Source organism: Mobula hypostoma, chromosome 11 (genome assembly GCF_963921235.1).
Source record: "Mobula hypostoma chromosome 11, sMobHyp1.1, whole genome shotgun sequence".
Lineage (NCBI taxonomy): Eukaryota > Metazoa > Chordata > Chondrichthyes > Myliobatiformes > Myliobatidae > Mobula > Mobula hypostoma.
The window spans coordinates 96,573,801-96,600,697 of record NC_086107.1 but is presented as its reverse complement, the minus strand read 5'-3'; the positions used below and the strand labels follow the sequence as shown (position 1 = coordinate 96,600,697).

The 26,897-nt window shown below is 41.8% G+C and overlaps 1 protein-coding gene across 1 annotated transcript in view; it reads left to right on the top strand.

Annotated features, from left to right (window-relative positions):
- The first annotated feature begins 3,640 nt into the window (after positions 1–3,640).
- Positions 3,641–26,897, top strand: part of LOC134353976 (WW domain-binding protein 2-like) — a 59,426-nt gene continuing 36,169 nt past the window's right edge. Inside the window, exon 1 of the mRNA XM_063062589.1 lies at positions 3,641–3,731. Coding sequence (XP_062918659.1) covers positions 3,673–3,731 — 59 coding nt within the window. The 5' untranslated portion in view covers positions 3,641–3,672. The remainder of the gene's footprint in view (positions 3,732–26,897) is intronic.

The following is a 26,897-nucleotide window of genomic DNA, read 5'->3' as shown; positions in this document are numbered from 1 at the left end:
CCTGATGGTGTGGGACTTCAAGCTTCTGCATCTCCTGTACAGTCGCAGCTGTGAGAAGATGACATGGTCCAGGTAGCAAGCATCTTTGATGATGGGTGTCTCAAGGCAGCAGCTCCTGTGCATGCTACTGATGGCGGGGCGGAATGTGCCTGTGATGTATTGGGCAGAGTGCAGCTTCATACGTGCCTGAGCATTCGAATTATTTCCTGTGGCACCTGAATGTTGGAGTAGGCTGGAGTCTAAGAAGAACGTGGTAACCTGCCTCACTGGCTATCATCACGTAGCACTTACATCCGTTGATGAAGTGCTTTGAGAGGTCGGTGATGACGTATGTCGATTCCTGTCTGAGAGGCAATTTGGCTCCACTCCGATTTACCTACAACAGATCAAAGCAGATGCCATTTCATTGGCTCTTCACTCAACTCTAGAACACCTAGACAGCGAAGCTGCATACATCAGGATGTTTTTCATTGGCTACAGCTTGGCATTCAATACTATCATCCCCTCAGAACTAATCAATAAAGTTCAAGACCTTGGCCTCGATACCTCCATGTGCAACTGGTTTCTCGGGTTCCTCACCTGCAGACCCCAGTCAGTTCGGATTGGCTACAACTTCTCCTCCACAATCTCCTTCACCACAAGACTGTGTGCTTAGCCCCCTGCTCTACTCACTTTATACTTATGACTGCGAGACTTAGCACAGCTCCCATGCCATGGTTAAATTTGCTGATGACACCACTGCCGTTGGCTGAATCAAAGGCGGTGATAAACCAGCATATAGGAGGGAGATTGAAAATCTGGCTGATAGGTGCCACAACAATAACTTCTCACTCAATGTCAGCAGGACCAAGGAGCTGATTATTGACTTCAGGAGGAGGAAACCAGAGGTCCATGTGCCAGTTCTCATTAGGGGATCAGAAAAGGAGAGGGTCAGCAACTTTAAAATCTTTCAGAGGACCTGTCCTGGGTCCAGCATGTAAGTGCAATTGCAAAGAAAACATGACAGCACCACTACTTACATAGAAATTTGCAAAGATTCGGCATGTCATCCAAATCCATGACAAACATCTATAGATGCACGGTGGAGAGTATAATGACTGGTTGCATCACTGCCTGGAATAGAAACACCAATGCTCTTGAATGGAACAGCCTACAAAAAGTAGTGGATATGGCCCAGTCCATTATGGGTAAAGCCCTCCCCACCATTGAACAGATCCATACACAGAGTATTGTCGCAGGAAAGCTGCATACATCATCAAGGACCCCCACCAGGAAGAAGGAAGGAGACCTCAAGTCCTATGTCACCAGGTTCAGGAACCCCTCAACCATCAGGCTCTTGAACCAGAGAGGAAAACTTCACTCAACTTCATTCTCCCCATACTAAACTGTTCCCACAACCTATGGACTCACTTTCAAGGACTCTTCATTTTAGCTTCTCAATATTGATTACTTCTGTATTTATTGTTTATTTTTTTCTTGTATTTGCACAGCTTGTCTTTTGCATGGGTAGATTGTCCACCTTGTTTTCCATTCTGTGCTGTTTCTTTGAGTGGATACCAACAAGAAAATGAATCTCAGAGTTTTGCATGGTGACATATATGTACTTTGATGATAAACTTACTTTGAACTTTGACCACCCTTTAGTTCCAGTAAAGGAAGAGGTTATTTCTACACCCATCCAATGCCATCTCCAATCCAGTCTACAATCTCAAGGCATCTTTCTATCCAAGCAACACACATCAAAGTTGCTGGTGAACGCAGCAGGCCAGGCAGCATCTGTAGGAAGAGGTACAGTCGACGTTTCAGGCCGAGACCCTTCGTCAGGACTAACTGAAGGAAGAGTTAGTAAGAGATTTGAAAGTGGGAGGAGGAGGGGGAGGGGGAGATCCGAAATGATAGGAGAAGACAGGAGGGGGAGGGATGGAGCCAAGAGCTGGACAGGTGATTGGCAAAAGAAATATGAGAGGATCATGGGACAGGAGGCCTAGGGAGAAGGAAAAGGGGGAGGGGGGAAAACCCAGAGGATGGTCAAGGGATATAGTGAGAGGGACAGAGGGAGAAAAAGGAGAGAGAGAGAAAGAATGTGTGTGTATAAAAAATAACGGATAGGGTACGAGGGGGAGGTGGGGCATTAGCGGAAGTTAGAGAAGTCAATGTTCATGCCATCAGGTTGGAGGCTACCCAGACGGAATTTAAGGTGTTGTTCCTCCAACCTGAGTGTGGCTTCATCTTTACAGTAGAGGAGGCTGTGGATAGACATATCAGAATGGGAATGGGATGTGGAATTTAAATGTGTGGTCACTGGGAGATCCTGCTTTCTCTGGCGGACAGAGCGTAAGTGTTCAGCGAAATGATCTCCCAGTCTGCGTCGGGTCTCACCAATATATAGAAGGCCACATCGGGAGCACCGGACGCAGTATATCACCCCAGCTGACTCACAGGTGGAGTGTTGCCTCACCTGGAAGGACTGTCTGGGGCCCTGAATGGTGGTAAGGGAGGAGGTGTAAGGGCATGTGGTGCATTTGTTCCGCTTACAAGGATAAGTGCCAGGAGGGAGATCAGTGGGGAGGGATGGGGGGGGAACGAATGGACAAAGGAGTCACGTAGGGAGCGATCCCTGCAGAAAGCAGAGAGGGGGGGACAGAAAGATGTGCTTAGTGGTAGGATCCCACTGGCGGAAGGTACGGAGAATAATATGTTGGACCCGGAGGCTGGTGGGGTCATAGGTGAGGACCAGGGGAACCCTATTCCTAGTGGGGTGGCAGGAGGATGGAGTGAGAGCAGATGTGCGTGAAATGGGGGAGATGCGTTTGAGAGCAGGGTTGGTGGTGGAGGAAGGGAAGCCCCTTTCTTTAAAAAAGGACAGCTCCCTCATCCTGGAATGAAAAGCCTCATCCTGGGAGCAGATGCGGTGGAGACTGAGGAATTGCAAGAAGGGGATGGCATTTTTGCAAGAGACAAGGTGAGAAGAGGAATAGTCCAGATAGCTGTGAGAGTCAGAAGCCTTATAGTATACATCAGTAGATAAGCTGTCTGCAGAGATAGAGACAGAAAGATCTAGAAAGGGGAGGGAGGTGTCAGAAATGGACCAGGTAAACTTGAGGGCAGGGTGAAAGTTGGAGGCAAAGTTAGTGAAGTCAACGAGCTCAGCATGCGTGCAGGAAGCAGCGCCAATGCAGTCGTCGATGTAGCGAAGGAAAAGTGGGGGACAGATACCAGAATAGGTTTGGAACATAGATTGTTCCACAAAGCCAACAAAAAGGCAGGCACCACACATCAAAGTTGCTGGTGAACGCAGCAGGCCAGGCAGCATCTGTGGGAAGAGGTACAGTCGACTCGGCCTGAAACGTCGACTGTACCTCTTCCTAGAGATGCTGCCTGGCCTGCTGCGTTCACCAGCAACTTTGATGTGTGTTGCTTGAATTTCCAGCATCTGCAGAATTCCTGTTGTTTGCGTTTAAAATCTTTCAATCCAATCCAGGCTACAATCTCAATGCGTCAGTCCAGGTGCCCCCCCCCCCCCGACAAAAGTTGCTGCGCCACACGTGACCTTAAGCTCCCCTTCCCCCCCCCGCCCATTGTGCGTCGCGGTTACGAGAGGATGACCCCGCCCCTCCCGTTATAAACGCGTGACGTCAGGCGCAGTCAGAAGGTGACGGCGGCGGCGAGAACATGGCGTTGAATCGGAATCACTCGCAGAATGGCGGCGTCATCATCCACAACGGAGAGAGGTGAGGCGACTCCCGATTGCTGGAGTTTAGGAGTGGCTTTCCGCGGCCGGGTGGACGTGTCAGGTCGCTGTTACCCGCGTAATTACCGAGACTGCCTTCCGTTGGCGCTGTCTAGGGCCAAATGCGTATTTTGTTCCGGAACGTTCTGCCCACTCACGGACAAGCTTCCCGTGGGCAGTAATATTGTTGTGGCCGGTACCGGGGTACATGGTAATCCCCACGATCATCTAGCTCACTGCAAGGATGGGGGAAAGTCCGATGTCATAAGATTGCCCTATTTCCATCAATTCATGGACGTCCTCTTCATACGGATTGGCTAATTTCCTCCGGACTCGCGACTCTATTGGCTGAGAGGGCTGTCTGTCAAGCGGATGTCCCCCTCCTCCTTAAAGGGATGTAAACATTAAATGCGATGTCATTTTCTCGTGATGTGAGAGATCTGCTGGGCCTGTGTTAATCCAGTTTTCTGCCATTCGGTGATATTTTGTTGCCAATTATATGCCATCGCTTGGTAGCAAATTGCTTTCGGTGAAATCTTTGGCAGTAAGAACTCTGGCACCGTACTCAACTTCAAATTTATTATTACGGGCATAAACTATAAATACCTTTACTTTACGAACAAAAATTAACATGAAAAATCCAGAGACTGCAAATGCTGCAATCTGAAGCAACACAGAAAACGCTGGTGAAACTCAGCAGGACAGACAGTATATTTTTTTTTAAATGGGAAGGATCTCGGCCCAAAACGTCGACTGCTTCTTCCTATGGATGCTGTCTGGCCTGCTGTGTTCCACCAGCATTTTCTGTGTGTTGCATACAACTGTTTAGGCCGACTGAAACACCACCTGTCCATTTTCCTTCATGGATGCTGCCTGTCTTGCTGAGTTCTTCCAGCATTTTATAAATTGACTGATTCAATTTAACAAATACTACATAACTTGTATGAGAAAGTAAACATAATATTGGTGCAAGTTGAGATAGAGAAAAACAAGATACAGTCTAAGGTAGTTTTACAGGTTCTTTTTCCTCCTGGCTGTTGAAGCTGTCTGGAATTGAGAGCAGCAGCTTGAACTTGGGTATAAAATTTAAGAAACATCATCAAGGAGAGTGGAATGGAAAGACGTAGAAGCAGAATTCCAGAATTTGGCCTGAGCATGCAGGTCAATAGGAGTAGGTGTTGTAAGTAGTTCGGCAATGGCTAGATGGGCTGAAGGGTCTGTTTCTGTGCTGTACTGTTCTGCGACTCCATGATGCTCAAAATGTTTTATTTGCTCACTGGATGTGGACGTGCTGATGAGTCCAGAGCATTGCGCCTGGAATTTGTGACAATGAACTCCCGAATTCCAGGCTTTCATTTAACTGGAATGAAGGATCAGTAACATGTAAAAACAAAAATTCCATTACCAGACACCTATTCCGCTGCCCTCCTCTTTCTGAAATTTAAATTAATTACTCCACAGTGCCCTCATCCACTCTTCATCCTCATCTTTCCACTGTGTATTGTATGGCACTTTGCTGTGTAACAACAGAAACCTGTTTTTTCTTCATTCCAAGGACCTAAATAGTCCCTCTAGGCTGGAGGTTCCCAACCTTTCTTATACCATGGAGCTTTACCGTTAATTGAGGGATCCATGAACCCCAGGTTGGGAACTCCTGCTCCGGGTGAAGCAGTGGTTCATTTACACATCTCCCTGCATAGTTTAATACATGCAGAGTCATAAAGTGGTCTCCTTTAATTTGGAGAAACTGAACACAGAGCGGGTTGTTTGAGGAGAACCTGTGCTCCATCTGAGCTTCCGTTGCCTGCCCCATCTCACTGACTCTGACCTTCCTGTCTGTGGCCTCCTGCACAATTACCGTAAGTACCAACACAAGCTCAATAAACATTTTGTTGTGTCTCTAGGCACATTGCATTCTTAGGGATTTACTATCAAATTTTTTAACTTCAGACAACTGGCTCTCTCAGTTTACATGAGAAATGGGTAGTTTTGCCTGTGTCCTTTTCAGTTTGTTTTGTACAGTCAGGCTAGGTGACTTTAGCAACACATCTCACAGGCGAAGGAGCTTAATCTTAGCTATCCCTGTTATTTCATCTGATCAGAAAAATTTGTTCTAATCGTCAGTCCTCTCTGGATTTATCTATTGCAGAGACAAACTTGTATCGGTTCTGATGAAGGCTTATGAACTGGAAACATTTCTACTATTCTACACCTGAGTTTTTCTGACATTTTCTGTTTTTACTACAAATGTTCGACACTTAGTTTTTTAATTTTTGAAACATAACTGGACTGGTGCTAAACATGCCCATCTCCCTGCTACACATTGTCCTTCCAGTAGTTGTAGCTGGGCTACTATTATTAATGAGGTAAGCTCCCAAAATGTGATAGTAGAGGGTATGAATGTTTAGCATAGTGGATTGGTCAAATTGCTTCCTTCTGGATAGTATTGAGCTGCTTGAGAATACAGGCATGAGGAGGGTATTCTAACACTGATGATATGCTTAGTAAATAATTTCCTCTGGTTTTGGGAGGAATTTATGGTGGTTCCTTCAGAATGTTGATTAAGGGAGATTTGGTAGTAAAGTCATTAAATCTCATTGTGATATGGGTTAACACACAACAGTACAGCACAGGAACTGGCCCACAATGTTGTGCTGACCCAGCTAAAGTGCAAATCAAAAATGCCCAAACACTTAGCTACACCATGCCCATATCCCTCCACCATCCTTACATCTATGTTGCCTATCCAAACGTCTCTTAAAAGCCTTTATTGTATTTGCCTCTACTACCATACCAGGCATCCACACTCTCTGAGTAAAGAACTTGCCCCTCACATCTGACTTGAAGCTATCCTCTCTCACCTTCAATGCATGCCCTCGGTATTAGACATTTCAAAGCTAGGAAACAGAACTCTCTGTCCACTCTATCTATGCCTCTCATAATCTTGTAAACCTCTATCAGATCTCCCCTCAGCTTCCGGCGCTCCAGAGAAAACAACCCAAGTTTATCCAGCCCCTCAAGATAGCATATGCACTCTCAGGTAGCTTCCTGGTAAACCCCTGCACCCTTTCTAAAGCCTCAACATCCTTACTGTAGTGGGGCAACCAGAACAGCATGCAATACTCCAGATATGGCCTAACCAGAGTTTTATTAAGTTGTGACATAACCTCCTGATTATCAAATTCATTGCCTCGACTAATAAAAGCCAGCATTCCATAAGCTTTCTTAACCACCTTATCGACTTGTGTAGCCACTTTCAAGGAACTGTGTTTGCTCACAACACTGTTTAAGATCTTGTGCTTCAGTGTACTGTCTCCTTGCATTTGCCCTGCCAAGGTGCAACACCTCACATTTATCTGCGTTAAACTCCATCTGCCATCTCCCAGCCCATATCTGCAACGGATTTATATTGTGCTGTATTCTTTACCAATCTTCTACACTATCCACAACTCCACCAATCTCGGTATCATCTGCAAATTTACTAACCCACCCATCTATATTTTCATCAAACACCTTACTAAAATCCACGTAGCCAACATCCACTGCCTCATCAATCTCTCTAGTCACCTTGTCAAAAAACTCAAATCAAGTTGGTAAGGCAGGACCTGCTATGCGGGCTGTCCTTAATTAGGCCATGTGTTTCCAAATGTCCATATATCCTATCCCTAAGAATTTTCTCCAGAAATTTCCCTACAACTGATGTGAGACTCACTATTCTATAGTTCCCAGGAACCTGTGCCAAGAGATGGCATGAAGATACTGGTCAAGGCCCTAACAATCTTGTCTCTTGCCTTCTTTAATAACCTGGGGTAAATCCCATCAGGCCTTGGGGACTTGTCCACCTTTGTACTCCTTAGGAGAGTCAACACTTCCTCCTCCTTGATCTCTAAATGATTTTAACGTATTTATGCATTCAGCACTGACACCCTAGTCCTCCATATCCTTTTCCTTGGTAAATACTGAAGCAAAGTACTCATTAAGTACCTCACTCACATTCTCAGCATCCAAGCAAATGTTCCCGCCTTTATCCTTGATTGGTCCCACCCTCTCCCTAGTTATCCTCTTGCTCTAGATGCATGTATAGAATGCCTTGGGATTCACCTTAATCCTACTTGTCATGGCCCCTCCTAGCTTTCCTAATTCCCTCTGGTTCTTTTCAGGCTTTTTTATACTCATGTGCTTCATTTGATCCCAACTTCCAAAGATTTACATACTTTTCCTCTTCCTTCTTGACTAAATTCATCACCTCTCTGAACATTCAAGGATCTCTTATGTTTCCATCCCTGTGCTTCCTTCTAACAGAACATACATTGCCTTTACTATGTGCAATTCATCTCTAAACACCCTCCACATGTCTGATGTGGACTTACCAGAAAAAAGGTTTTCCCAAATAATGTTTCTTAGTTCTTGCCTAATGCCCTCAAAATTTACCCTACTCCAATTTAAAACTCTCCCAGAAGGACCATATCTATTCTTATCTATAGCTATCCTGAAAGTTAAGGAGTTGTGGTCAGTGTTCCCTCACTGTTTGCCCACTGAAAGGTCAGTCACCTGGACGGGCTCATTGCCCAACACCAGGTCCAGTATAGCCCCTCCTCTTGTTGGACCGTCCACATATTGATTTAAATAACCTTTCTGGATACATTTAACAGATTCATCCTCCATCTAAACTGCTTACACTAAAAAGGTCCCAGTTTATATTGAGGAAGCTGAAATCCCCAATGACAACAACACTATTATTTTTACACATTTCTGTTCCTCAACGTCGTGATGCCCTTTGGGGGGGGGGGGTGGGGGGTGGTCTATAATACGATCCCAGCAGTGTGATTGCACCCTTCCTATTCCTGAGTTCTACCCAAGTAGACTCAGTGTCTGACCCTAAACACCCCTCCATTATGTCTCCCTGAGTAGTTCCATATACTGATCCATGCTCTTAAGTTTATCACCCTTACCCAGAATACTCCTAGCATTAAAATATATATACTTCAAACCATCTGATCCATCATACCTGTTATTTTGATTTTGCCTTTCTATACTTTTCCCTGGCATCTACCTGCTGGTCTGATCCTTTCCTTACTGATCTGGGACTCTGGTTCCCAGCCCCTGCAAAATTAGTTTAAACTTTCCAGAGTAGCATCAGCAAACCTCCCAGCAAGGACATTGGTTCCTCTCCAGTTCAGGTGCAACCCGTCCCTCCTGTACAGGTTACCCCTTCTCCGTAAAAGTTTCCAGTTTTCCAAGAACTTAAAACCCTGTTCCATGCACCATCTCTGCAACCACTCATTCATCTGTGCTATCACCCCATTCCTACCTTCACTAACCCATGGCACAGAGAGTAATCCAGAGATAACAGCTCTTTCCTAACTCTGTACTCACTGCATAGGACCTCTTCTCTCTGGATAATGGGCATTGGGTGGAATTTGTCCTCTGACCTAATCATCATTTAAACTCGTAAGCAAAGGTAGTGCTGTAGTGCTTGCATGAACTGACCTCTTATCTTAGAATCCAAATGCCAGCTTTTGGATACTGACTCGTATTTTCCTTCTGCATCTTGTCCCCATCACTGCACTTTGGGTCATTGTCTCCCAGAAAATCTAATGTGTCATTCCACAGTTCCTGTCATAGGGTCTCCCAACTCTGCCCAAGATTCACAAGCAGGATAGTCCACTCAAATGCATCGTTTCAACCTTTTCTTGCTTCAGAGATTTTGTATTTTCCAACCTTAACTTCATCCGTTCTCTCCAGTCAGGTTGTACTCCCATCTGTAAGGCCTCTGATGCTTTCCACCTCTTCAATAGCTTGCAGTTTTCTGAACCCAACTCCATCCCACACCAGGATCACCTGAGAGGCCTTAAACAGAGGCCCAAGCAATTTGCCAATGCCTTCATTTGCCGGGTTAAACCTATTCTCATGTTGAACACTATGAAGAGGTTCTTTGCTGCTTCATGGCTGCACCCAACCTTTAATTCTAATTCTTTCCTGTGATCTACCAAACCAACGACTGTACTAAACACAAGCAATTCTGCAGATGCTAGAAATCCAGAACAACACACACAAAATGCTGGAGGCACTTAACTGGTCAGGTAACATCTGTGGAGAGGGATAAACAGTCAATGCTTTGGGCTGAGACCCTTCATCAGGACTCAGGAATCCTGTATTTGTATATGTATCCTTCATTTTGTATGTGTTCCAACTACTAGACTGATGTCAGCCTTTGTTAATAATAGCACCCTTACCATTATTTCATTTTTGCTTGTTCTTTCTAAATTTTAAATATCCTGAGACATTTAGTTCCCAATTTTGGTCACAGTGTCTGCCATGTTTCTGTCATGGCAAACAGAAAACAGATGGTATTATTTGATGACTAATATGTGCCATTAATATATCCATTTCTTAGATGACACAGCATGCATTTAGATATCTGGTTTAATTTTTATAAAGCCTTTCACAATCTGGGAGCTATTTAAGGGCTTGTTGGTTCAAGTCCAACAGGTTTCTGTGAGGAAGAAAGAATGAGTGGCAAAGTTCAGGAACCTTGAATGTCTTGAGATATTGCAGGTTAATTTAAAAAGGAAGAGCAAACATATTGAAGGTTTAGAAAGCTGAAATGCGACAGGGCCTTTGAGGAAAGTGAAAATCGGGGAAAACAAACAGAAATCAAGAGAGCTAAAAGGGACCATGGAATGTCTTTTTGGAGAGTAGGGTTAAAGAAAGTCCCAAGGCATTTTATATATACATATAAGAAACAAGGGTAACTGGGTAGAGGGTAGTACTACTCAAGGATAAAAAAGGGAATTTATGTCTGGAAACCAGTGGAAATAAGTGAGGTATTAAACCAGTACTTTGCGTTAGTATTCACCACAGAGATGGGCATTGAAGATAGTGAAATCAGAATAGTACTATGTTAATGTATAACAAGAATCAATCAGGCAGCATTGAGGCTCTTGAACGTTAAGAAGGACAAGTCCTCAGGGCCTAATAAGATCTATCCCAGGCTATTGAGGGAGATGAGAGAAGAGATTGCTAGAGTCTTGACAGAAATACTGATAGCCTCTTTAGCCACAATTCCCTGTTAGGCAGATTAACGGTACGTGGGCATTATTTGGACTGCAGGTCTGTGACTGGTAGTATTCTGCAAGGATCTGTGCTAGAACCCTTGTTTGTGATATTTTGGACAAAAAAAAAACGCAGGTGGGCAGATCAGTAAGTTTTCAGATGACACAAAGATTGGTGGAGTTGTGGATAATGAAGGTTGTCAAAGGACCATTTAGAATTGAGGGCAGAGATGTGGCAGATAGAATTCAATCTCAACAGATGCGAGGTATTGTACTTTGGGAGGTCAAATGCAAAGGGAAAATGTGCATTGAATAGCAGGACCCTTGATGTTCAGAGGGATCTTGGGCTGCAGGTCCATAACTCCCCAAAAGTGATATCACAAGTAAATAGAATTGTAAAGAAGACATTCAACATAATTGTTTTCACTGATTGGATGTTAGTTATAAAAGTCAGGAAGCCTTATTTCAGTCCAGCAGAATATGAAATAATTTGCCCACGGATATATGCTTTAAAAGTGTCCCATAATACCCCGCTGGAAATTTCTTCTGTAAAATTTGTTGAAAAGAAAAAGTCAATCTGTTCCTTAATAAAATTAACAAAGTCCGAGTCCTGAAGCAGATTGGAATTGAACTGCCTTTGTCTAGCACTAGAATATGTATCCATTAACTTAATAGATAGTTTCAAGGGTGCATGATCGGAAATGGCAAAGGGATCATAGTTGCAGTCAATAACAAATGGAATTAAACAAGAATCAATAAGGAAGTAATCAATTCTAGAATAATTATGATATACATGAGAAAAGAATGAAAACTCTTTATCCTTGGGGTGTAAAAATCTCCAAATTTCTGAAACTCCAGAATCAACCATAAAAGAGTTGATAAGAGTAGCCGATTTGTTCGGGAGTGCCTGATTAGACATAGATCTATCCATTGAGGGATTTAAACAACAGTTAAAATCTCTACCCATTATCAACATATGATCATTTAAATTAGGAAGGGATGTAAACAGATGCTTAAAAATTCAGGATAATCAATATTTGGAGCACAAACATTAACCATATCAATTTTTTCGTTAAAGAACAAGCCAGTAATTAACAAAAATCTACCATTCGGATCTGAAATTGTTTCATATTGAACAAATGAGATTGAAGAATCTATAAAAATAGAAACACCTTTCACTTTGGCCTGAGAATTCGAATGGTATTGCATGTGAAAACCTAAAAAAAACGCTGATTATCCTCTTTCCTCACGTGAGTTTCTTGTGCAAAGATGATATGATCATTCGTTCTATGGAATACTTTAAAAAAAATTTTATCATTTAATCGGATGGTTTAAACCGTTTGTATTCCAAAAAGCAAAATGAATAATATTATCCATAGAACTGGAATCGAGCATATGGTACATAAAGGGTTAACCAGAATGCAAACTCATGAACCTGGAAGAGGAAGAAAGGTTCCATGAGGAACCGGAAGTTACGACATTTTGGACATTTTAGTAGTTTCAAGTCAACCCATTTCAAAAAATCTAAACCAAAAATAAAAATAGAAGTACCCCCTTCCCCCCCCACCCACAAAAGCCAGGAAAAAAAGCCAAAGGACAGCCAAGGAATAATCTAATGCTAAATCTAACCCCATCTCTCCAGAAGGCAACCCAAAAGATAATTTTTTTTTAAAAAAACACCTATAGTCAAAAAAGTAAAAAAGAGATTACCATAAATGTAAAAAAAACTACAACAATTGCAAACATAGAGCATCATCTTACTAATATTTCAAAAAAAAAAGTGCCAATTCATATTGTTAGTTCTTTTCAAACACAAATGATTGAAAATAACGCACCAAAAAAAAATAAGGTCATGGGGAAGAAGAAAGTGAGGCGCCATCTTAAGATGTTTTTAAAAAAGCCAAATACTTCCCCAATAAAGTTTCAAAGAAAGAAAAATCAAACACCAAATCTACTACTTAATTACTTTCAGAAGCAAAAAGATTAAAAGTAAAACAAACAGAATCACTAAAAGAAAAAGAAAACTTTTATCTAGAAATAGGAAAAATACCTGCACTACAAACCAAAGGCGAAAGCCCTCAAATTATAAAAGTCTAGATCTGTAAACTAGTTATTAGCTTTTTTAAAAAAAAGCAAATAAGAACAAAGATTTAAAAAAACCAGTACATTAATTAGTCTGTAGCAGAGGAACGCTGATCGTCAAGTCTTTGAGCTTCGCTTGGAGAATTAAACAGACGACAAGAGCTATCGGCAAGAACGATTCTGAAACGCGCTGGAAACAGCAAAGCTGGTTTAAGGCCCTTTCGATAAAATTCGGACATCTGTGGTTTAAAAGATATCCGTTCCCTTAGAACTTCAGGACTGAAATCCTTGACGAGGCAAAATTTGAAACTTTAAAATTCGATCATACCTTTCTGCTGGGCAGCTCGTATCAGATGACCCTTGATGTGAGCATAATGGAACCGAATTATCACGGATCTTGGTTTGGATTCTCTGGGAGGTTTGGCCCGGAGAGTATGGTGCGCGGGATTGAACAATGGAGGGGCATCCAGCACTTCTGAACCAAACACATCTATTAAAAATTGAGAAAAGTATTCAGTAGGATCACCCTTCTCAACGTCTTCGGGAAGGACGATTATCCGCAGATTCTGTACCCGGGATCAATTTTCGAGGTCGATAACCTTGGATTTATAACGATCCAACAGTTGAGATGTCGAAGATAGATTTTTTCCCAAGGTTTCAATCCTTTGGTCTCTCTGCTGAGCGGCTTCCAGTTCTGAAATTCTTGCTTGTTGTTGTTCAATTTCACATCTAAATGATTTAATGCTACCTTCAGCCGTCTTTAAAACTCCTTCAAACACGGAGAATCTTTGGTTAAGTTTTCCCTCTAGAAGCGTCGACATTGTTTCAAAAGTTAATGGATTTAGATGATTTAGGATCACCATCTTGTTTTCTTCTGTTGCCATCGGAGTCTTTCCCGTTTTTAACTTCTCGTCCTCTGGTAAGCATTTCCAGCGAGTTAAAATCAAAGTTCAAAAATATAACTTTGGTATAAACCCTTTAGTGTAGGTATAAACAGAATAAATTAGGGTGGTTACGGGTAAAAGAAATAAAGGGAGTGGAGCAAAGCCAAAATGTACCTCACGCCATGAGCGCCTCCTGGAGAGTCCAGGAAGCCTTGTTTCAATTACTTAAAAGTTTGGTTAGGCTGCATTTGGAGTATTGACTATGATTCTAACTGTGACATTACAGGAAGGACGTGGGGGCTTTGAAGCGGATGCAGAAGAGGTTCACTAAGATGTTGCCTGGTTTAAAAAGTATTAGTTTTAAGGAGAGGTTGGACAAACTTAGGTTGTTTTCTCTGGAATATCGGAGGATAGGACGTGACCCAGTTGACTATACAAAATATGAGAGGCTTAGATAGGTAGTCAAAAATCTATTCCCAGAGTGGAAATGTCAAATACTAGAATCAGAATTCAGGATTAATATCCTCAACCACTACCTCTGCAAGCTTGTTCTTTATACTGCAAGAAGTAAATTTGAGAATCAGAATCAAGTTTATTATAGAGTTCTAGATCTGCCTGCACCTGAATCATAGCCGTCTATACTCCTACTGTCCATGTACTTACCTAAGCTTCCATTAAGTGCATCCACCACCTCCGCTGGCAGCTTGCTAAAATCTCTCACTACCCTCTGTGAAGAAGCTCCTCATATTCCCATTAAACATTTCACCTTTCACCCTTAACCCATGACCTCTAGTTCTACTCTCACCCAATCTCAGTGGGAAAGGCCTGCTTGCATTTACTCTATTTATACCCCTCATCATTTTGCATATCTTCATTCTCCTGCACTGGAGGGAATGAAGTCCTAACCTGTTCACTCTTAGTCTATAGCAAAGGTCCTCAGGTCCCAGCAACATCACTACTATACATCATGAAATTTGTTGTTCTGTGCCAGCATTACAGTACATTAAAAAATAATATGTCACAACAAATTAATAAATAGTGCAAAAGAACAGTGTTCAGAGGTCGTTTAGAAATCTGATGACATGGGAAGAAACTATTCCTAAAGTATTGAGTGTGGGTCTTCAGGCTCCTATACCTCCTTAATACAAAATACTCTGCAGATGCTGGGGTCAGAGTAACACTCACAACACGCTGGAGGAACTCAGCAGGTCAGGCAGCATCTGTGGAAACAATGAATCGACGTTTCCACGGATGCTGCCTGACCTGCTAAGTTCCTCCAGCATGTTGTGAGTGTTCCTATATCTCCTTCCTCCCTGATGGTGGTAATAAGAAGAGGCCATGTCCCGGATGGTGAGGGTTCTTAATGATGGACATTGCGTTCTTGAGACACTGCCATTTGAAGATGCCCTTGATAGGGATGGGCAGGAGGGAGGCTTGTGCCCAGGATGGATCTGGCTGGGTGTATAATCCTCTAAAGCCCCTTTGGATCTTGTGCATCGGAGCCTGCATACCAGGCAGTGATGCAACCAGTCAGAATGCTCTCCAAGGTACATTCGTAGACATTTGCTTGACTCTTTGGTTATATACAACATTTCCTTAAATTTCTATAATGAAGTGTAGCCACTGGCATGCCTTTTTCATGATTGCATCAGTACTTTGGGCCCAGGATAGACCTCTGAGATGTTGATGAGCTGGAACTTAGAGTTACTCACATTTCCTCTGCTGACTCCTCAATGTGGACTGAGATGTGTCTTCCAACTTCCCCTATCTGAAGTCCATAATCAATTCCTTGGTCTTGCAACACAACTCAACCAACCAATCTATGTCACTCCTGTACACCACCTCATCGATATCTGAGTTCCTGCCAACAACAGTGGCGTCATCAGCAAATTCATAGATGATATTTGAGCTGTGCCTAGTCCCACAGTCATGAGTAGAGCAGTGGACTTAGCACATAATCTTGATTGTCAGTAAGTAAATATGATTCCCGATCCACACTGACTCTGGTATCTGGATGAGAAAGTTAAGAATCCAGGGGGAGGTACAGAAGCCAAGATTGTGATATTTATTGGTTAATGTTGTGGGGAGGATGGTGTTGAATGCCACAGTGGATAATCAACAGCCTAATGTATGTTTAGCTGGTGTAAGGCCGAGTGGAGAGCCAGTGAGATTGTGTCCACTGTGAGCCTGTTTTTTTTTATTTCAAAATATACTTTATTCAAAAATAAATATATACAATAAATCATTCAATAACTTTTCATCCTTTACATACGTTTCCATTATACTCAGTACATATCCGTATTTATAGCCACCCACGTGGCACTCCAGTAGTTCAGCTTAGCATATCATTGTTGAGGGGTATACTCCCCGCCCTCCGACCCCTCCCACTCCCACGGGTGGAGAAACCTATACCGTGGTCCTTCCCCACCGGGCCCTTGCGGTGGCTGCACCGAGTTTCAGTGCGTCCCTCAGCACGTACTCCTGCAGCCGAGAATGTGCCAGTCGGCAGCATTCTCCCACGGACATCTCCATGTGCTGGTAGATCATCAAGTTTCGGGCCGACCAAAGAGCGTCTTTCACCGAGTTGATGATCTGCCAGCAGCACCGGATGTTGGTCTCCGTGTGTGTCCCCGGGAACAGCCCGTAGATCAGAGAGTCCTCTGTTACGCAGCTGCCTGTGGCAGTAGGCATATTGCACAGATCTAAGTCTTTGTTCAGGCAGGAATTAATTCTAGCCATGACATACCTGTCAAAGCATTTCATCACAGTAGATGTGAGTCTATTTGGTAGTAGTCATTGAGGCAGCTCACCCTGATTTAAGGTTAGGGAGGGAAGTTTAAAGGAGATTTGCAATGTGAGGTTTCTTGCATAGATTGGTAGGTGTGTTGAAAGCGGTGCCGGGGAAGTTATGTAAGCAGATAGAAAGGCAGTGTTAAAGAGCCACGTAGATAGGCACATGAGCAGCTGTAGGATTAAAGATTTGTGCAATGCCTTGGATACAGAAATCTAGGTTTGTTGTTTTGTGGTATTACTGAATGAGTGTTCAGATGATCCATTAACTTAAGGCCCTGATTGTTCTCTCATATTAATGTCAAAAGATCAGGTGGCACTGTTCTGAAGGGGTATCAAAACAAAAGTCCATTGGGGGAAGTTTTTTGCACAGGGTGATTTGCGCAAAATCACTGGCTGATAAGAGGAGGTGGTAGAATCGGATGCAGTCACTGTGTTTGAAAGACGTATTCACAAGGAAGAGTGGGTTAAGATACAAAAGGATAAAAATGTGGGCAGAAGAAACTATGGTTTATGAGTCTCATATTCTATGTAAGTTATTACTCAATATCTAAGCCATCACCGTGAAAAAAGAATCAGATGATCAATATCATATGGGTTTGCTGTGTGCAAGTTTAGTGCGGTTTTTCTTTATGTTGCATAGTGACTATACTTCAAATCAACTTTGGCATTTTCATTCCTAGTTCATTGAGTCATTTTGGCTTAATATAGTAAGTTTCATAATTACACACATTTTGCTAGCCTACTCTTGTTTGTTGCAGTGTTTTGTGTTTTCATGGAAAAAATGTTGCCGATCAGAGAGCACTTCATTTTCTCTGACTTTGCTGGAATGCATACTTAAGGATTTATGCTCCTACTGACAGTAATCTATTTACAAGATTTAATGCAGTCTTGCACAATGTCATTCAATCAGATAGTTTACATAAACAAATTCTGTTTATGTTAAGGCATAAATTCAAATACTACTGGTAACCTTTATGCTAGTACTTTGAAAACATTTTTGAGTGAAGCCTAATCACTGACCCGGAAAGATCAGATAGTTAACAACAGGAATTCTGCAGATGCTGGAAATTCAAGCAACACACATCAAAGTTGCTGGTGAACGCAGCAGGCCAGATAGTTTGTAGTTTGGAAAGTCAGTACTAATTTCTGCAGGTATCTTGAAATCTGTTCCTCTAGTTAAAAGACATATCACTGACTTGGAAAGACTTGACATTTTGGATCTTGAAAAAAAAGAATGTTATGCTTAACCTCAAAATGTAAAAATGTCATAGTGAATTAATCAGCCTCAGAGGCATGGAGTTACATTACTCAGTGATTACACACAGCGATATGCATTTCCCACTCAGCCATATGATTAAAGGTTTTCTAATGTTTCTAGAACAGCTTTTACAGTGTCAGAATGTCTCAAAGTGCTTTACAATCAATGAAAGGTGCTATAAGTAGGAAGTGCAGCTTGCCGATTTAAACCAGTGAAATAAAATTACCAGGCAATTTTGTTATAGCCAGGATACCAATGGCACATCCTTTGTTTGAATAGCATCAGGCAGTTTTCAGTTTAATGATACCTCTAAAAGATATCCTCCAGGTGGATAGCTGTCTGTATTCTATAGGCTTGCCATTCTTGAATTTGTATTCAACTCTTTAGAGATGGAACTTGAATGCTATCTTTGATGCCATCACTCTACTCTGTCAGTGTTGGAAGTGAAGCAATTAGGAACTGGGAAGAAAGGAAAAGGTTGTGCAAGAAGTTGTTCTCCAAATTGTGGAGAGCCAAATAAGCAAAGCAGAGTTGAATGCATACAGTACAGAAACAGACCCTTCAGCCCACTGTGTTCATCAAGTTCCTACCTGTATCATTCCCAATTTCCGGATCTCAGACCCTAGCTTCTGTGCCATGACATTTCAAATGCTTAACAAATATTTATTGCATGTTGTGAGACTACCTGCTCTCGCCATCCTCTCAGATACTGTGTTCCAAATTTAAACTGCTCTTTGGTTTAAAAAAATCGTTCTGCACAATCCTTCTCTAAATTTCCTAACCTTGTACCTGAAACCTAAGGACTCCTCTGTCATAAAGAGATATTTCTCAATATCTGCCCTGTGTACGCCATGTAATTTTGTACGCCTAAAGCACGTCACCCCCTCAGGTTTTCTGTTCCAAAGAGAATAAACTACAAATGTAGTTTATCAAGTCTTTCTCCATAGCCCAAAAATACTCCATTCCAAACAGTATCCTGGTGAGTCTCATCTGCACCCTTTTTATTGTGTGGCCATCAGATTACTCCAGCATGGCCTCCTTAATGTTTTATTCTCTTGTGCTCTGTCCCTCAGTTTGTATCTTGTTTGCCATCTTTAACTATTTTAACCGCTGTTGCATTTGGGGATCCTTGGGCATGTACACTAGGTGCCTCTGGTAGTCAAGACTTTCTTGGATCCTACCATTTGTGGTGTATATCCTAGTCTAATTACTTCTCTAAAAGTACATCACCTCTCATTTTGTCAGAATTAAATTCTATTTGTCATTACTTTGTCCATCTCACCAGCTCATTAATATTTTGTAGTCAAACTCTTTACTATCAACATCAGCAATTTTTATGTTCACCATTACTACACAGTTACTAATCAGAGTCCTGAAGCAAGGTATCAACCTGATGTCGACAGTCCCTTCCCTCCCATAGATGGTGCTGGACCCCCGAGTTCATCCAGCAGGTCTGTATTGGAGACACATATGTAGTCTCTTGGGTCTCCAGTTTACTATTCATGCCTCCTATATTCACATCAGGTGATTGAGCTATGCACTCAGTGGCTATTTTATTAGGTTTGGGTATGGTCTTCTGCTGCTGTAGCCCATCCATTTCAAGGTTCAATGTTTTGTGCATTCAGAGATGATCTGCACATCACTGTTGTAATGCATTTTTATTTGAGTTGCTGTCATCTTCCTCTTAGCTTGAACCAGTCTGGCCATTCTCCCCTCACCTCTCATTAACAAAGTGATTGTGTCCACAAGACTGCCACTGTCTTTTGTTTTTTGCATTATTCTCTGTAAACTCGAGACTGTTGTGGTGAAAATCCCAGGAGTCAGTAGTTTCTGAGATACTCAAACCACTGCATCTGGCACCAACAGTCATTCCACAGTCAAAATCACTGAGGTCACATTTCTTCCCCATTCTGATGTTTAATGTGAACAACAGTTGAACCTCTTCACCATGTCTGCATACTTTTATTTATTAAGTTGCTTCTGCATGATTTGCTGATTAGATTTGTGCATTAACTAGCAGGCGTAGCAGTGTACCTAATAAAGTGACCACCGAATGTATAAGCAACTATTTTCCATAACAAAAATAACCCTTGACCATCACACTCTGCTTCTTATCACCAAGTGAACTTTGGATTCAATTTGCACTGTTACCCTGGATCCTTTGGGCTCCTGCTATTCAAGCCAGTATCCTTAGGTCTTCAAATTGAAATCTATGTGGACTACAATAACTGCACTGCGATTATCAATTTATTTAGCCACCTCCTCAAAAATTAAGTCACTTTGGTCTGACAGGATCTCCCACAACTAAAGCCAAGCTGTCTATTTGATTAATCCCTGCTTCCAAATGCAGATTAATCCTGATTAGTAATGCACTTGCCAGTGTTGTTAGATGACCCCCTCCCCCCACTCAACCTATAATTATCTGGCTCATCCCTGTTTTCCTTCTCAAATAAAGATTCAGTCACAGTTTAGTTGTACTTCAGTCATATAACACATCTTCTGAGGCCAGAGAAGATATGATAATTTTCATCAAGAGTCCCAACAATCTCCAGCTGTGCCTCCCATGGCATCCTGCAACGCATTTCATCAGCACCTGAGGATTAATTTCCCTTTAACCCTGGTGTGACAGATAATGCATCCTCCTTCTGAGTAATAACATGTCTAGAATTTCAACATCCCCATTCAACCTCTGGCCCTCTAAATTTTCCTTCACGGTGAATAAAGACGAGTAGTGTCTACTTAGACGATGTGTGCAGCCTCTAGCTCCGTGCACAAGTAGTCCCTCTGATCCCGAATAGGCCCTACTTTTTCCATGGTTACTTTCTTGGTCTGAAGGTGCATGAAATATCTTGGGACTTTCCATAGCCTTCTCTATCAGTGCTATTTCATGCTCCACTTCACTTCCTTCGTTGCTCCGGCACTTTCTATATCCCATAGGCTTCCCTTGTTTTCTGTTCTTTGCACATGCCTCATGCTTTCTTTTCATTTACCTTATCCAGCCCTTGATACCCTTGGTTCTTTGGACTTGTTGGTCCCAGAACCCCAACAAGTTCTAAGCAAATTTTAGCAACAAACTCTTTTCCAGTTGATATGAAACAAGATTTGATCCAGAACAATTTTGAAATTTGAGATAAGGGGCATCACTTCACCTAATTGGGGTTCTGGGACTTTTCATCCTCATTGTAAACCCTCTCTGAAATTAACTACTCTTCATTCACTTCCGCCAGCTCCTGTCTTATCATCACTGAAATTAGCTTCTGCCATTTTGAGCCCTAGTTTCTTGTCCATTTTTCTCTGTCTCACAACAATCTTAAAATTTATAATCATTATCTGTGGAATATTCTCAAGCTGACGTTCCCTTCACTTTCTTGGCTGCATTCCAATTAGATGAAGTCTTGTTTCATATCAATTTCAAAAGAGTTTGTTGCTGAAGTTTGCTTGGAACTTGTTGGTGTTCTGAAACCAACAATGTACATTGAACAATGAATTTTGTGTCTTGTAACGCATGGGAGTGAGTCCAATATTGCTATTCAATTTTCTCAGTTCCTCTGTCTCTGTGTCAGCTGATCACAGGATGAGATTTTCTATTCTGGAACATCTGAGTTGTCCTCCTTTTTCAAAGAACGGGATTTCCCTTCCACCACCTTCAAAGCTGCTCTCATGTATTTCCTCACCATTTCCCACACATCTGCCCACACCCCATTGTCCTACAGCAATAACAGGGATAAAGTTCCCCTTATTCTTGCCTACCACCCCACAGCATCATTTTCCATAATGTCAGCCATCTACAACAGGATTCTACCACTAAGCACTCTCTGCTTTGTGGAGGTATGGCTCTCTCTGATTCCCTTGTCCACTCATCCACCTCACTTATCTCCTTCCTGGCACTGATCCCTGCAAGAATGTCAAGTGCCCCAAAACCTCCTCCCTCATCACCATTCAGGACCTCAAATAGTCCTTCCAGGTGAGGCAACACTTCACTTGGGAGTCTGTTGGGGTCATCTGTTGTATGTGATGCTCTCGGTGCAGCCTCTACGTCTGTGAAACTCAACGTAGATTGGGAACCACTTCATGAGCATCTTTGCTCCATCTGCCAGCAAAAGGCAGGATCTCCTGGTGACCACCCATTTCAATTTGACTTTCCATTCCCATTTTGACATGTCTGTCCATGGCCTCGTCTACAGCCGTGAGGAAGCCATATTTAGTTTGGTGATAAATTATCTCTATTCCATTTAATAATTATCAATGACATCATGTCAGTAAAAGCTTTATATTCTCCCTTATCAAATATTAAACTATGAATATGTGCATATGTGTTAATTATAAATGTCTGGTTTACCTCGTGTGTCATTGTGCAATCGTATTACATCAGTTAGAAGCAGAATTGGCAAATAATATATTTCAGCTTCCTGGGCGATTTCTCACGTTTAATCAGAATCAGGTTTAGAATCGCTGGCATATGTTGTGAAATTTGTTAACATTGCAGCAGCAGTACAATGCAATACATGATACTGAAAAAAAACTAAATTACAATAGTTGTATATACATATATGAAATAGTTAAGTTAAAATAAGTAGTGCGAAAACAGAAATAAAAACAAATAGTGGGTTCACTGCCCATTTAGAAATCGGATGGCAGAGGGGAAGAAGCTGTTCCTGAATCACTGAGTGTGTGTCTTCAGGCTTCTGTACCTCCTTCCTGATGATAACAGTGAGAAGAGGGCATGTTCTGAGTGGTGGGGGTCCTTATGATGGACCCCACCTTCTTGAGGCATCGCTCCTTGAAGATGTTTTGGATACCACAGAGGTTAGTACCCATGATGGAGCTGACTAATTTTACAGGTTTCTGTAACTTACCTTGATCTCGTGCAGTGGTCCCTTTCCACATACCAGATTGTGATGCAACCACTCAGAATGCTCTCCATGGTGCATCTGAAGAGTTTTTGAGTGTTTTAGGTGACAAACCAAATCTGCTCAAATGTGTTATGAAATATAGCTGCTGTCTTGCCTTCTTTATAGCTGCATCGATATGTTGGGACCAAGTTAGATCCTCAGAGATATTTGCAGTCACCAACTTGAAATTGCTCACTCATTTATGATCAGTTATTAATGAATTGTAATTACCAGTAATGAAAAAAATTAATCTGTGAGTGTGAGGTTAGTTGTATTTACTAATTTTAAAAATCACAACTTCTCAGATCTAATTAATGTGTATTACCTTTTATACAAGTTGACTGACTCTTCACTGTGAGGGATCTTGTATGGATACAAGAATACAGCATAGGAACAGGCCCTGAATTAATTAATGTGCCAAATTAATCTAATGACACCTAATTAAGCTAATCTCGTCTGCCTGCACATAGTCCATATCACTGCATTCTCTGCATCTTCTTGTACCTATCTAAGAGCCTATTAAATGCCTCTTTTGTATCTGCCTCCACCACCACCCATGGCAGCATATTCCAGGCACCTACTATTCTTTGTTTAAAAAGAGACCTGCTCTGCACATCTCGTTTGAACTTGCTCCCTCTCACTAAAAATGAATGCCTTTTACTATTAGACATGTCAACCCTGGGGGAAAGATCTTGGCTATTTACTCTATGCCATTCATCATTTTATGCACTACCTCTAGGTATCCCATTAGCCATCACCACTTCAGAGAAAACAACCCCAGATTATCCAACTTTACCTTATAGCATACACCCTCTAATTCAGGCAGCATCCTGGTATCCCTCTCCAAAGCCTCCACATCATTTCTATAATGGGGTGACCAGAATCAATTGCAATACTCTAGATGCAGCCTAACCGGAGTAACATAATGTCCTGACTCATGAACTCAGTGCCTCAATCAAAATAGATTAAAAACAAAAACACTCCATCTGCTTGTGTGGTTATTTTCAGGGAGATAGGGATTTGGATCCCAAAATTCTTCTATCCTTCATCCTGTTAACAGTCCTGCCATTAACAGTGTCCTGTCCCCTTGCATTTCATTTCCCAAAGTTCAGGACCTCACATTTGTCCAAATTAAACTCCATCTGCCATTTCTCAGCCCATATGTGCATATCTCACACATCTGATAATCTATTGTGTCTACATTTGTAAAGCTGGGTCTATACTTATAAGTTTGCTTATACTAATCAGATTTACTGGAAAGGTTATCAGAAATTGATTTGTCATCACTGGCTCATAGGTCATGAAATTTGTTACTTTGCATGTGGCAGCTGTACAGTGCAAAAATATGAAATACCAAAACAGAAGGAATAAACAGGTAAGACAATCACAAAAAAGAGAAAATCTGCAGATGCTAGAAATCCAAGCAACACACACAAAATGCTGAAGGAACTCAGCAGGCCAAGATGCATCTATGGAAAAGAGTACAGTTGACCTTTCAAGCCATTCAGAAATGCTGGAGGAACTCAGCAGGCTAGGAAACATCTATGGAAAAGAGTACAGTTGACGTTTCAGGCCATTCAGAAATCTGGTATCTGAGAGAAGGAAATTGTTCCTGAATTACTGAGTGGGGCTTTCTGTACCTTCCCCATTCTGATGTTTGGCCTAAACAGCAATTGAACCTCTTGTCCATGTCTGCATGCTTTTATGCATTGAGTTGCTACCACATGATTGGCTGATTAGGTGTTTGCATTGACAAGCAAGTGTAGCTGATAAAGCGGCCACTAGGTATACCGTGTGTAAAAGTATTCAGACCCCCCCCCCGCAACCCCTTGTTCACATAATTGAGTATTACATTGTGATCAATTTGACTGAGAATCTTTATTTGTAAATCACAAGCTCCTTTTTCACAGTAAAGCCCCAAAAAGCAGGGAAAATTGTAAAGCATGAAATGTCAGCAGTTCAAAAATTCATCCCCCTTTTGCTCAGTACTCAGGCGAAGCGCCTCTCACAGCTATTACAGCCAGTCTTTTTGGATAAGTCTCTTTTAGCTTTGCTCAACGTGATGGAGCAAGATTTACGCATTACTCTTTGCAAAATTGCTCAAGCAATTTGGTTATTTGGGAAGTGGCAGTGAACAGCAATCTTGCCAGAGATGTTCATTTGGGGTGGGAAGGCAGGACTCTGACTGGGCTTCTCAAGGATATTGATTTTCTTCATTTGAAGCCATTACATGGTTACTCTGGTAATGTGCTTTGGGTCATTGTCCTGCTGAAAGATAAACTTGCTCCCCAGTTTAAGCTTTCTGGCAGAGGCTAGCAGGTTTTTATCCTGGATCTCTGTATTTAGCAGCATTCATCTTCCTATCAATCCTGACTAGATTTCCAGTCTCTGCTATTGAAAAGCATCCCCATAGCATGATACTACCTCCACTATACTTTATGATAGGGGTGGTGTTACCTGGCTAATCTGCAGTATTAGATTTACACCACATGTACCACTTAGTGTTGAGGCCAAGAAGTTCTACTTTAGTTACATCTAATCACAAGACGTTCTTCCACATCTTTACAGTATCTTCAAAGTGACACGTTGCAAAATCTTTACGGGCAAGGATATGCTTTTTATTTAGCCAGGGCTTCTTCCTCGCCACTCTTCATAAATATCCTTTATGTGCAAGGCCATAGAGATTGTGGAACTATGAACTTCATTTTCAGTGGCAACCTCTGACTTCTGCAGCTCTCTGAGTGACTGTGGGCGTAGCCTCTCCTATAAGTGCAATTCTTCTCTAAGTTTTGGGGGGGTGGGGGTGCGCCCTGAACTATTCAGTGTGGCTGTGAGTACATATTTTTTCCACTTTTTCACAATGGACTGCTCTGAACTGCAAGGTTGTTCAGTGCCTTTAAGATGGTCTTGCACCCTTCCCCAGATTTGGGCTTCACTGTTATCATTTCCCTGACTTGAATGCTCTTTTGTATTCATTTTGGTTTGGTCTGTTGAAAATCTACCATACTGTTGGACCTTAGAGAGAGGGGATACTTATTCTTATAAATTCATTGAAAACAGGTGATCTTCCAATTTTCTACATCAACAAATGGGGTGAGTTGGTAAGGTAATGCAGTATATATTGCACCTGAGGAAAGTTAGCGTATTTGCAAAGGGGATGAATATTTCTTCAGTCTCACAATTTTGGATTTTAATTTTTAGTAAATTGTTGACACGTTTTAGAATTTTTCTTTTGATTTTGTATGATGCACAATGTTTTGTAGATTAGTTCAAAAATATTACTTCAATATGTTTCAAATTTAGAAAATGAAACAGTAAAATGTGCAAATAGTTGTGGGGCTGAATACATTTTCAATGCACTGTATAACTTGTTGTAATTGTGGCATAAATGGTAAATAGGCAATGGTAGTAGTTCCTATGGTAAAATGTTTTTCCAGTATTCAAATTTAACTCACTATAGAAGCTGAAATAATGTATTAATTCCTCAACTTCAATCATGTTAAATTAAATCACCAATTAAATATGTTGATAACCTAACTAGATAATTGTTATGTAGAGTATAATCTGGCAAATGCTGAATGATGTTTCATGTGGTTTCCACAAACTCTAGAAACAGAGCAGGATTAGGCATTTGGACATTCAGGCCTGTTCCACCATTTGATCATGGTGGATTTTATTTTCCTTCTTAACCCCATTCACCTGCCTTGTCCCCATCACCTTGACACCCTCACTAATTAAGAACCTGTCAACCTCTGTTTTAAATCTACCCAGTGACTTGGTCTCCACAGCCACTTGTAGCAGTAAATTCCATAGATTCACCACCCTCTGGCTAAACAAATTCTTCCTCATTTCTGTTCTGAAGGGATATCCTTGTATTCTGAGGTTGTACCCTCTGGTCCTTGACTCTTGCCCCCACTATAAGAAACACCCTCAACATATCCACTCTGTCTGGGCTTTTCAATATTGAATAGGTTTCATTGAGAACCCCCTCATGAGTACAGGCCCAGAGCCGTCAAATGCCCCTCATACATTAACCCTTTCATTCTCAGGATCATTCTTGTGAACCTCTCCAATGCCAGCACATCCTTTCTTAGAGAAAGGGCCCAAAACTGCACCCAATACTCAAGTGCGGGCTGAGCAATGTCTTAAAGTGTTATTCGTCCTACATTCCAAAGTCATATTTGTTAGTAAGTTAATTGGGCA